This window comes from Megascapheus bottae, chromosome 3 (assembly GCF_031878675.1).
Source record: "Megascapheus bottae isolate mThoBot1 chromosome 3, mThoBot2.hap1, whole genome shotgun sequence".
Classification (NCBI taxonomy): domain Eukaryota; kingdom Metazoa; phylum Chordata; class Mammalia; order Rodentia; family Geomyidae; genus Megascapheus; species Megascapheus bottae.
The window spans coordinates 67,110,925-67,124,389 of record NC_143511.1 but is presented as its reverse complement, the minus strand read 5'-3'; the positions used below and the strand labels follow the sequence as shown (position 1 = coordinate 67,124,389).

At 38.0% G+C, this 13,465-nt stretch overlaps 1 protein-coding gene across 2 annotated transcripts; it reads right to left on the bottom strand.

Moving 5' to 3' along the window:
* Window positions 1–805: 805 nt before the first annotated feature.
* On the bottom strand, window positions 806–11,908 carry LOC150065726 (protein NipSnap homolog 3A-like). Of its 2 annotated transcripts, none has more exons than XM_090329161.1 (6): window positions 11,732–11,908; window positions 8,920–9,130; window positions 7,178–7,336; window positions 4,084–4,233; window positions 997–1,083; window positions 806–913 (listed from the first exon to the last, which is right to left on the bottom strand). In XM_090329161.1, exons 1-6 carry the CDS (start codon window positions 11,789–11,791, stop codon window positions 837–839), a joined length of 744 nt encoding a protein of 247 aa, XP_090185287.1. In that variant the 5' UTR covers window positions 11,792–11,908; the 3' UTR covers window positions 806–836. The 2 variants fall into 2 exon arrangements, with proteins under 2 accessions (XP_090185287.1, XP_090185288.1); XM_090329162.1 differs by lacking the exon at window positions 11,732–11,908 and adding an exon at window positions 11,613–11,644.
* Between the last annotated feature and the right edge of the window lie 1,557 nt (window positions 11,909–13,465).

Sequence of the window (13,465 nt, the reverse complement as noted above, 5' to 3'; positions counted from 1 at the left end):
CCTAACATGTACCATTAGCTGGGGTATTACTTCAACACAGGAACTTTCTTTAGGGATGCTTAAGATGTAAACAATGACATCTAAATGAAATGGTGTTTGCAACAAATAATTTATAACAGTCTCATCACCTTAATCCATTGATCTGGAAAAGATGATAAAAACACAAACTTTAGTAAGAAGAACCAAAATAACTGGTAGGCATTTATGGGGGCAAATATTTCCATAACCATAAAGATTTCATCAAAACAAAGATATCTGAAGCATCTTCATTAAATAAGTTCCAAAATGTAGTAACGAAAAATTAAGGATAAATGTAGACATTTCAGCATATATTCCAGAGACTTAAAAGATTTTTACTATTGTGACCTAGTAACATTATTTTCCAATCGATAGTTTTTTGCTTTTCTTCTTTTTGTCAATTGTGGGGCTTAAACTCAGGATGCAAGGGGCTTGAATTTTGTGTACCACTTGAGTCATAACACCATTTCCATCTTTTTGAGTATTCATAGGAACTAAGAGTCTCATGGGAACTTTTCTGCCCAGGCTGGCTTCAAACTACAATCCTCAGATCTCAGCCTCCTGAGTAGTTAGGATTACTGGCATACTGGTACCCAGCATGATAGATATTTTTAATGTGTAACCAATATTGAAATTCTATGGGGAAAATGAACTCTAACTTCCTGATGATAGCCAAGGATTTTAAAAAAATGCAAGACACAGGACATTAGCTTACCATCTCCTTCAAATAAAAGGGAGAAGAATTCTCTTGAGAGAGCTTAAGCATCATTAGCAGATACATCTAATATCAGGTAGTCATGTCATATTTTAGTAGAAAGCTATTCCAATGGTGAAAATGACGTAGGAATCAGAAGTATATTCTCTTGAGTCTCTAGATATTGGACGCTTTCCCGTACTGGAAAAAAATTATGTGGACATATAAATTATTAAGTCAAATTTGCTTTTAAAACTAATTTATCCTCAATGAAAATAACTTACCTGCAGCCACAACTCGGGGGTCCTCATGAGACCTATGTCTCCCTGCAGCACGGCTGTCTGCATCCTTATTCCACCAAAGAACATGAACTGTGCAAATAAACCAAAAATTGTTTCTGTAAGTGTGGAGTTTCATTCCCATCCTTTGTATGTCCTGATGCAAGGTAAGACAACCACAGGGGCTTTAGGCAGGATACTGGTCAACCTGCATCACACCTGGAAGAACCATTGCCTCCAAGAATGGGAGACTCTGCCTCAAGTTCAAAGATACTGTTTCCTTTTGAAAAGGGAGAAGCTGACAGTGCAGTTGAGAAAAAAATTCAAATGTAATAAAGTCTCCTAACTCTCACCCCCTTCAAATGCCTTGTTTCCATGCACAGTTATGGTCCACCTCTCCTGTGTTTGTTGTTACATGAAAGTTTTGTCTTGGAATCTGGCCATATTTCAGAAATAGTTCAGTGTCCAAATAATAAATGAAGAGTTTAGCACTTAAAAATTGTTTCTATAGATATTTGGCACATGCAAAAAATTTGAGTCTTTGTGTAATGTGGTTTTCTGAGCATAATTTTGATTTTCCTTGTGGCTTCTTGATTTGCTGTGTGTGTATGTGTGAGTGTGTGTTTGTGTGTGTGTGTGTGTGTGTGTGTGCGCACTCCTGTTCATGTATGCACATGCTTATGTGCATGCCAGTCCTGGCTCTTAAACTCAGGTTCTAGCCTCAGTCCTTTAGCATTTGTGCTCAAGGCTAGTGTTCTACTGAAGTTCAGCTCCACTTCTGCCCTTTCTGGTAGCTAACTGGAGATTAGAGTCTCATGAATTTTTTTCTGTCCAGGCTGGCTTTTACCTGTGATCTTCAGATTTCAGCCTCCTGAATAGCATGGATTATAGGTGTGAGTTGACTGCACCCAGTTCGATTTGCTTTTACCTTTGAAATGTAGTCTCCATCCACAACACTAAAATTCATTTGTGTATTGGTTCAGAACTGCTATGAATTAATTTTTTTCATCCAGACTCACAATCCATCTTGGTTTTATTTTATGTTAGCATGAGATGATTTTTATAAGTTTTTTTTCTTCATCCCAAACAGGCATCTACTTTTGTATGTGATTCATTTTTTTCTTTTCTTTTCTTTTTTTGGTATTCTGGGGGTCTGAACTCAGGGACTGAGCACTGTCCTTGGGCTTTTTCCACTTCTGGCTTTTTTTGGTGTATGTGGTACCAAGAAATCAAACCCGAGCTTTTGTGCATGGTAGGCAAGCACTGTACCACGAGACCAATGTCCTGGCCCATATATTTAATTTTCTTATGAAGCATCCTTAATTAAAAAATATATAAAACCTGGGCTGGGAGTTTGGCCTAGTGGTAGAGTGCTTGCCTAGCATGCATGAAGAACTGGATTCCATTCCTCGGTACCATATACATAGAAAAAATCAGGAAGTGGTGTAGTGGTTCCAGTGGTAGAGCTCTAGCCTTGAGAAAGTCTAAGGTCAGTGCTCAGGCCCTGAGTTCAAGCCCCACAACTGGCAAAAAAAAATTCTAAAACCTGAAATACTCCTGGTGTCCTTTGTTTTAGATGAGAGTGTCACTCTTATCACTAAGAGCATTTCTGGGTACATCACTGCAAGTGTTAGAAATCAGCTAGATATAAAAACCAGAAACAGGGCGTGAGTTTGGCCTAGTGATAGAGTGATTGATTGCCTAGCATGCACAAAGATCAGGGTTTGATTACTTAGTACCACATACATAGAAAAAGTTGGAAGTGGTGCTATGGCTCAAGTGGTAGAGCTTTAGCCTTGAGAAAGCCCAAGGACATTGTTCAGGCTCTGAGATCAAGCCAGGACTGGCAAAAAAACTCAAACTAGAAAACAGAACAACAAAAAACCAGAAACAATAAGAAGGTAGGTGAACATTTTGAGCCTTTCAAATACTAAGGAGACATCCTTAGTTGTTTATCTTTTGAGGTAAACTTTACAGATATTTCCTAAATTTACAATACAAAAACTGGATACATTTTTATGGGTGGGAGTGTTAATATTAAAAATAGTGTACATTATATATTTACCTAGAAACAATCTCTCTATTTCAAGTAATGCTATTTTTTTTATAAAGGCAATAAAAGTACATTTAAAGGAATGAATGAAAAATAGATTATTTCTCAAGATTCTTTCACATATTAAAACTTAATTTAGATATATGAGGGAAAGCAGTTTAGCATTAAATAAAGCTTCATTAAGTGTTAATATTTGTTTTGGTAGTACAAGTGTTTATCTTTCTGCTCCATACTTTGAGACAAAGCCTCTACCACTTGAACCACACCACTAGCCCTTTTCTGCTTTAGATATTATTCAGGCAGTTGTCTGGCCTTACTTTGCTCATCCAGGCATACCCCCTAACACCCCTAGCTTTTGGTTGATTTGGGGTCTTGCTCATCTTGATTTCACCTTCTGAATAGTTGGACTAGCACATCAGGTTGTTTGTTGTTGTTGTTGGTGGTGGTAGTTGTGGTTCTTCCTCTTCCTCCTCCTCCTCCTTCTTCTTTCTTTCCTTCTTCTTCTTCTTCTTCTTCTTCTTCTTCTTCTTCTTCTTCTTCTTCTTCTTCTTCTTCTTCTTCTTCTTCTCCTCCTCCTCCTCCTCCTCCTCCTCCTCCTTCCTTCTCCTCCTCCTCCTCCTTCTTGTTCTTCTTCTTGTTCTTGTTGTTGTTGTTGTTGTTCTTCTTCCTCTTCCTCCTCCTCTTCTTCTTCTTCTTCTTCTTCTTCTTCTTCTTCTTCTTCTTCTTCTTCTTCTTCTTCTTCTTCTTCTGCTTCTTCTGCTTCTTCTGCTTCTTCTGCTTCTTCTGCTTCTTCTGCTTCTTCTTCTGCTTCTTCTTTGTCCCTCTTCCTCTTGTTCTTTTTTAAAGAGCATTTAGGTCCCCAGCCAGTTGTTAACATTCTAAATACGATGTAAGACTATCTTTTCAACCTTTATTAGAAAACACTAAACTTTTAACAATAAAAAAGAATCACTCTCAAGAGAAAGTCACACAGATTGAAGGAACATATCAGTAGATCCTTGTATACACTGAAGTCTCATAGAAGAGGTAGGCAACCATACCTCTGTTGAGTGCTCCATATTCTGTATTGAAAACACCAATGAGTGTTGCATAACCTCGATTGATGTGAGTATGAATCGCCCCTTGAAATGTGTGGCCCCATAGAGCTGGGCCTCCGGGTTTCATCTGAAAGGTTATCAGTTCATACACTCCTAGAATAGGGAGAAAAAACATTATTTTGCTGAAGATATCCTATAATTTAAAATCATATTTGCTGTTCCAGTAGAAGCCTATTCTACATATGCAGATTTGGAGAGCCATTCCTATATTTAAGAATGGGCTATCAAGCTTAGTTATAGAGCGGAAAGGAGAAAAATGAATACTGCATAAACTGTAAGGATAAACTATTATTTGGGATTACTTAATTTATTTAGCAATGTTTGTTTGCTTGCAGTAAGGAAATTTTGGACTCAGGGACTTATACTTTTTAGGCAGGCATTTTAACACTTGAACCATAACACCAGTCACTTTTGCTTTCATTGTTTTTTGAATAGGGTCTTGCTTTTTGCCTGTGTAACTGAACTGAACTGTGATTCTCTCCATGTATACTTTCACATGGCATGTCCATCAGGCCTGTGCCACCACGCACAGTTTTTTTTTTCTTTTTTCTTTCTTTCTTTTTTTCTTTTTTTTTTTGCAAGTCCTGAGCACTGTTGTTGGGATTTCTCAAGTCTAGAGCTCTACCATGTGAGCCGTTGCACCACTTCTAGCTTTTTCTGTGTATGTGATACTGAGGAATTAAACCCAGGTCTTCATGCATGCTAGGCAAACACTCTATCACTAGGCTAAACTCCCAGAAAGTTTTTAAAAAATTTTTTAATTTAATTTTACCATTGGTTGAGATAAAATCTTACTACCTTTTGCCTGGACTGTCTTAGAATTTCTGTCCTACAAATTTCAGCCTCTTAAGTAGCAAGATATTCAGGAGTGAGCTACTTGTGCCTGACTCCAGCATAATTTAAATTTAAAATATTTGTTAAGGAAACAGATATTGAAAATTTAACTGGGAACCTGTGGACTACACCAACCCTAGCTACACAGGAGGCTGAGAACTGTGGATCATGAATCAAAGCCACTCTGACCAGGAAAATCTGTGAGATGCTTATTTCCAATGAACTACTCTGAAAAAGCTGGAAGTGGTACAGTAGCTCAAGTGGTAGAGCACCAGCAACCTGAACAAAAAGAGGCTTAGAACCAGTTCCTGAGTTCAAGCTCCTGGACAAGCCAAAAGAAAAAATATATATATAAAGAAATAGGAGTTTTGAAAAAGCCATATAATGAATGATTGTTGTCCTTAATGTACTATGTTGTCTCTCATCTCCTTTGCTGTCCATTGGTTATCTCATATTGGTATAGTATCTCACTTTGTTATCTGATATATTGAATTTATTTGTATTTGGATATTTGAAATTTGATAGGGAAGGGGGGAAAACCAAGACGGGTGGGGGGTGTGGGGGGGAGGGAAACGGGTACCAACACATGTGAAAGGGTATCAATGTATGTGAATTAATGCACCTTCTATCTGGCAAATATCATGTAACCCTTTTACTAATTACAATAAAAAAAAAGAAATAGGAGTTTTGAGTTTCCCAAATCTGTAATTTTGGAAAAGAAATAAATGAGCCAGATACCTTGGTTCACAACTATAATTCTAGCTATTCAGGAGGCTGAGATCTGAGCATCATGGTTTGAAATAATTTCTGGCAGAAAAGTCTGTGAGACTTTTATTTCCAATTAATGATCACAAAACCAGAAGTGAAGCTGTGGCTCAACTGGTAGAATGCCAACATTGGATGGAAAAACTAAAGGATAATGCACAGGCCCTGAGTTCAAACTCCGCTCTTGGCACCCCCCCAAAGGTTGACATGAAATCAGCAAGCAAAATAAATAGCATATTAAATATTAATTATATATTTATAGGGAAATATATGAAAAATTATAGTAATATAGCTTGTCAGTTTCGGTTAATTCATTCCCTAAACAACTTGTAATTTGTGGGAGATACTTTTATATTCAAACTGGTATTATTTTAAGTTTTTGATCCAATTTCTTTTTTAAAAACTATCCTTTTCAGTTTGGCCATTTTTTAATTTTTTTATATTTTTTATTGTAATTAATAGAAGGGTTACATTATATTTGCCAAACATTGATACACTTTCCCATACCTTGGTCCCCATTTCCCTCCCTTCACCCCTGCCCCTCATCTTGTTTTCCCCCTTCTCTCTCTTATTTCAAATAACCAAATAAACATATATACAATAATCAGATAACAAGGTAAAATGCTGTAACAATATGAGATAACCAAGGGACAGCAAAAGAGATGAGAGATAACATAGTACATTAAGGACAACAATCACTCATTACATTGCTTTTGTTTCTATATCATGGAGGTCCTTTCATTTAGTGTCCTACTATATGGCCTTTTGTATCTAGGCTTTGTTCTATTGTAAATGTCTGCTAGGAGAGCCCAAGGTTTCTACTGATTATGACAAATGAGGGAAACCATTGAGCTTATGTTCCTTTGAATCTGGCTTACTTCACTTAATATGATGTTTTCTAAGTCTTTCCATTTCCTTACAAATGGGGTGATTTCATATATGACACATTCATTCTCCAGACATGGTTTCTGCTCCCAATGAGAAATTTCTCAACCCTATGGACAAGTGATTTTTTTCCCCCATAACATGACCAAGTTTACCAAGTTTCAAAATCTGAATTTGGAAAAAAAATTCTTCACTTCAATTTTCCCTTTTTTGGGGGGAAAGGATAAGCATAAAGATTCAATTTATTTTTATAACAATAATATGTTTCTTTTTCTTTCTTTCTTCCTTTTTTTTGGGGGGGGGTCAGTCATGGGTCTTGGACTCTGGGCCTGGGCACTGTTCCTGAGCTCCTCAGCTCAAGGCTATAGCCCTACTTTTGGATCCCAGAGCGCCACTTCCCATTTTCTAGTGATTAATTGGAGATAAGAGTCTCACATTCTTTAGTGCCCAAGCTGGCTTTGAACTTCAATCCTCAGATCTTAGCCTTCTGAGTAGCTTAGAGGCGTGAGCCACCATGCCAGATAAATCCAAAGTGGTTAGAAGGAAGACTTACCTTTGTTTGGAGGCTTTCCGATTTTGCACCAAGGGACCAGATAAGTAATCTCACTCTCTTGTTTATCAATGAGAGGCAAATTTGGAAGGAGGAATTGTTCTTGCCACTCCTTATCCTCAGCCAAGGCTTTCCTAACTGCAGTTCGATGAGCAAAGTTATCTATGGGAGAAAAGCATTAAGAAAAATGAAAAAAAATCATCTTCAAACCAACTGTATTGCTCTAGATTTTATCCATTCCAGCAAAATGCTCACAGCACTTAGGTATACTGTGGAGATGCCAAAAGGATGGCATCTGCCTGGGGAGACTCATGATCTCATGAGGAACAGAAGTAGAGGAGACTGTGGTCATGTGAGAGAATGGCTTCTGAAGGCTTTACCACGTCCTGGATGGCTGGGTATCTTTTGGGGTCCCCTTCTCTGTATATAAAAATGGAGATGATAATGCAGCTCCATGTCGAATGGTGGTGTGAGTATTCAATGAATTTATCTATGAAAAGGGCAGCATAATGCTCAGCACCTAGTACTCAGTAGTTAGTACTCCGTGTGTGTTATGTGTGTGTGTGTGTGTGTGTGTGTGTTTGTGTGTGTGCGTGCATCTCTTATTATTCAATGAAGGTATTTAGCTGACAGTTTACACAAACATGATATGATTTCTTAGTAGTGGTAAGTGGCTAAAACAAGGCACATGTGGAGTCATTTTTAACAAAATAAATTTAAAAAATGGTTTCCTTTTGAACAGATCAACTTCAAAGGATGGTTGGCTTACAGTCATTTTCGACAACTTTTGTATCTCTTCTTTCTAAGTTACTCAAACTCTTACCCATGTATGGGCCTAGTATCATATTTACTCCTAAAGATCTCATGAGGTGAATGGTAAATTTATATGATTGATGTTGGGGATAAGGAATAATACCTGTCATACATACTAAATGAGAATAAGGACTTTGTTTTCCTGGTAGGTCATGATTTAAGTTATAGGATATCCAAAGTGTAAGTTACCTTTTAGCACAGCTTGTTCTATTACATCAAAGAAGACCCTTAAAATGTTCTGGCAGTAGACATAGAATGAAAAATTTTGATAATCAATTATTCTAGGAATATTAGGACACTGATGGCCAAATCTTTGATGAAATTAAGAGTTCTTGGGCATTCTAATGTGAACTGTTAAGACTAAACACAGTGTTTCCTTTACCTTCCTAGTATGTCAGTGATTCCTTACAACTCTCAGGAACAGAGTGGTCTCCAAACATAAGATAATTATTGGATCTCAGAATTGAGAGGCTCAAAAGTTGACTGTCAGCCTCTTGCAATCTCCATTTACTTAATTCTTTCAGTGAATTACTTTTGCTTCACCATCAATATTCAGCCCTAGTTTTATTAATCAGAAAAGGTACTTTTGCTTTGTGATATTAACACACTGTGGTTTGCAAGCTTAGCTTTAAATTCTGCACTAACCATTTTTCTCTAGTATACTGTTTATTTTTTTTCTGGATTACAGTTTTATTGTTTGATATACAAAGATTCGTATTTCCCTAGCTATGATAAGATTTTGGGAAAGGGTTGCTATAGGTGGGCCACTGAGAACAGTAAACACAATTTACTTTTATTTTTGGCACTAGCTGCCTTTTTAATAGTTTTATTTAACTTAGGAATATCTCTTGTGATATAGATCCAGTAGTATCTCCATGTGACATCTAATAGAATGAATATTTGTACTAAATACTTAAGCTAACACTTCATACCGTATTTCCAAATATGAAATACTGTGTTCATTCTGCCTCCAAAGTCTACACTCCAATATCCAACCAGTTCAGAATGAGCTGTCCGAAGGTGAATTTTATTCTTTATATTTTCCAGGAACTCATTCATCTTTGAGGGTTTAAGATAGTAGGTACGAAACTCATAGAATGTTCCATCATCTTGCCTGGGGCCTGTGGCAAAGGCTGCACATACCTGGAGAGACATAAGGCAGACACATATTTGGGGGAAGGTAGGCTATGTGATGTTCGGTTACAACCACATCTGAGTCTAGAAACAAGGGACATGTAGTAGACTGAAAAAAAAATGTATTTTGTACTTGCAGAAAATCTCCTTAGATGTGTTCCTGTAGAGATGTTAATAAAGATAACCAGTATCAAATATGGTGAACACATAGCTACTGTGCATTATCAGGAATGAACATTTTTTTGGTCACTTTTTCATGAGAAGATGCTTATACAAAGGCCTATATATCTTAATGTTATTTGTGTACAGGCAAACTACAATTAGGAATCATTTAATTTTACAGTTTTCCCTTACTTAGTTGAGACCTTACCTTAGTTCAGGATTTTATATGGTAGGGTTTTGCATCTAAAAAACTTTACAAATTCTTTTGGAGGTGCAATGAATATATTTATTAGGAGAAATCTTTTTACTTTTTTATTATAACCTCTTACAAAAAGAGAAATTGCTATATTTTCTACACTTAATGAAACAACCAATGGTGAAAAATAGGGCTGAAATTTAAGTAATACATTAGTAAAGTGCTATCAAACATCACTGTAATAATGGAGTAGTAGAATATATGAATTCTAAAAAAGGGAAATTGGAGGAACCAGGTACCCGAAACATATTAGTTTTTCATGACAGATACAAAAGTGAGGAAGTACATTTAATGTATCAAGCTGTACCAGTTTTATAGAAATATTTAAGAACCATTATCTTTTCAATAGTTAGAAAAACCTATACATTTTATTTCTGCAAAAGTAAGGACCAGTTAGTTATTGCTTATATTAGCCATTTGTCTAGAGAAAGCATTACACTTGTGTACTGACCTAATTTTTTGTTCACAAAACAATATGTATTTTATTTGTATGTAAGATTTAATCATCTTGAGTTCATTGTTCATATCCGTTCATGTCGGTTATAGTCTTATTGCTCAAGTCACATTATAAACAACCCTAGAGGACTTGCTGCATTTTGTGGACACTATTTTGTAATTTCAAAGCAAACTCTAGTAGTAGAGTGTTAGCAGAACAAAAAGTAGCCTAGTATCTACAATTTTTAAAAGGCTGCATCTGGAGACTGAAGTAATTGGTCATAGTCACAGACCCTTATTAACTGGTGAGAGGCCAAGAAACACAGAGTGAGCATGTGGGGTTTGGAAAGTGGTGAGTGAGGAGATGATCTTCCTCAGTTCAGTGCAGGACTGGACAGACTGGTCAGCCTGAGGCAGGAAATCCATCCGTGTTTGACACTTCCTTATGTCCAACTTAGGCTTCATTCAAATAACTAGAAATGAATGAAAGCTCAGTTTTTAAGAGAATGTTGGCAGAAAGCTGAAAATTCTAAGTTCAGAGAAAATTTGTAAGGAAATATATTGGCTAATATGTAAGCGTTCACAAATGAATTAGCTGAAATGTAATAGACTCTATGGTGAGCTCAAACAGTATAATTCTTTAGGAAGATTTAGTCAAAGCCAAAATATATGTATATAATCAGGAAATGGGTACTTGTAATGGGATGGGGGTAGGGAGAAGGGGAAATGGTAGAAGAATGAAAGGGGAAAGAGGTGAGAATGAAGTCAAGAATTTACTATATGTCACACAATTAAGACAAACAAGGGAAGGAGGAGGTTGCGGGTGCTTGTGAAAATGTTGAAGGGATGACACAGCTCAAGATATGTTGTGTGCATAAACTGCTTTGTTCAATGGCAAAGACTACGCAACACTTATCCCCAAAAACATATCCTTAAAAAAAAGTAAGAAAAGTGGAGGAGGAGGTGGGTTGGGAGAGGTGGATGAAGATGTTGAATGGGGTAACGCTGATCAAGACACACTGTATTCATACACTGCTTTGGTGACTAAGAACTTCTTTGCACAAGTACTTAAAAATAATAAAAATTATTCCAAAACAGTGTTTGGAAGGCACAGTGATCAGAAGGGTGAAAACCTGCAGTTAGCGGCCATTCTTAGGAAAGCATCCACCAGAAAGCCCATTTCTAGAATAGGTTGTCGCTTTCCATCTCGTGACCTGGGAACGGAGCAAGAGCCTAAACGCGGAAAGGAAATGCCATCTGCGGGGGCATTCACAGAACAGGCTAGTGCCCAAAGCCGCAAGCCTGGATCACATGGTCCATTTTGTACATTTCTCATCGAAGGCGAATGGAAATCATTTTGTGTGTCATGAGCTCTCACTCTGCCTAGGGACCAACTGCATGCAGGTCACCTAGGCAGCTGGGCAGATCTTCCATCCCAGGGCACTGTACCCCCAAATACTTTACGTCCCATCCCGCCTGTGTTGAAAGGAAAGACAGGTCTGGATCTGTCACCTAGGGCCCTTTTTTGTCCTAAGACTTTCAGCGTGTACAGGGCGGTGGTTCTAAAGCCACAACCCCCAGAGGCTGGACAGTGTTGGGGTTCTGGGACCCCATGAGGCTATCCAGCCAGCAGGATACCTCTGGTCACTTCTATCCTGGCCACAGACTGGGGAATCTGGTTCTGTGTGTGGAAGGTCAGTCCAGAAGCTCAGACAGATGTGGCCTCTTGCATGCCCTGCCGCGCAACTGACCCCTACCTGTGATGCGAGAATGCGCGTGGTCAGCACACCGGTCAAGCGGCCACCGAGGGCAAACATGCGAGGCTTGAGGGCCAGGGAAGCAACCAGACAGAGTGCGAGTCCTAGAAGACTCCCTTTCTTCTGGAAGCTGGAAAGGGCAACTGGGGGAGGATGCCCGCATCTGGGCTCAGAGGGTCCGGCCCGCCTACTTTGTGATGTCAGCCCCGGCCTGATTGTCCCCTTTGTCTTGTCTGTGCCAACATTCTTGCCTCAGAGGTCAGAAGTGGCTGAGTGCTGAGATCATCCATCTCCTACCTTTCTGAGCCATAGATCACCAGGCCCGAAGGATACTTGTTTAGAATTAAAATGCTCCATGTAGAATGGTCCATGCTTGGAGGTTTGGACCTCATGCGACAGGGAATCTCAGCATTGTCCAGCTCACATGTCTGCAGTAGACCTTTCTCTTAATGGACACACACATTCTGCAGTTTTCAGTGGGTTTTATTGTGCTATTTCATGTACTCAATGTTATTTATGTTATCTATCTCTCTATATATACACACACATACACACACATATATGTATATATATGTTTTTGGCAGTCCTGAACTCAGGGCCTGGGCACTCCCTATCCTTGGGCTTTCTCAACACTAGTGCTCAACCACTTGAACCACAGCATCACTTCTGGCTTTTTTCTGTGTATGTGGTATGTAAGAATGAAACCTAGAGCTTCCTGCAAGCACTCTACCACTAGGCCCATGTACCTGGCCTAATGTTATTTATCTTAATCACCCTTTTTTTCCTTTTCTCAGTCCTCATCCTCCCAAACGGTGCCATATTTGCTTTCACTTTTTTATATTCATGCATTTATTAACTCTATTTTTTTCATTTTGAAAACTCTGTTGAACTTGTTTGCTAATTTATTACTTGGATTATTGGTTCTTTGAGTGGTTAGTTTTGTAAGGTCTTTCTGCATTTTAGTTATTCATCCTGTGTCGGATAGCTGGTAAGGTTTCTCTCCCATTCCATAGGCTATCTGTTCCTTTTAGTAACTATTTCCTTTGCTGTACAGAAGCTTTTACCTTTGATGCCATCCTTACTCTTATTTCCTGAGCTAACGGGGTCCTTTTCAGAAAGTTTTTCTATGGCTATATTTTTTTGTGTGTTTCCTATGTTTCCCTGTGGTAGTTTCAAAATACATTTTCTTTTTAATTTTGTTTTATTGTCAGGGTGATGTGTAGAAGGGTTACATTACATTCATCAGGTAGTGAGTACATAACTTCTTGAACATTGTTACCCCTTCCCATGTTTTTCTCCCACTTTCCCTCCCATAAGCCCTTCCAAGTTGTGAAGTTTATTTCTAGCATACTGTCTTGTGATCTAAGTACATTTTCTAACTAGTTGTACTTGATTCAGTAATGGCTATTGAGTTTTATAAATTATCCTTGTGCTCTTTTTCAGTTTTTTTTAGTTTTACAAATTATTTTTCTGACTTTCTCTACACACAAACCTTATCCTAAGTGGGTAGTGACAGTTTTGTTTCATTGTCCAATCTTTACATTTCTCTTTGCCATCCTCCACCCATTCTTTTTTTCTTTTTTCCTTTCTGATTTTTTTCTTTGTTCCCTTATTTTCTTTGTCCTTCCTGTCCTCTTTTTGTTTTTCTCTCTTCAGCATTATTCTTTCCCTTTGTTTTGTCCCAGGACCTCTATGCAGTTAATATGGAGGTATCATGACATTCTTCTACCAACT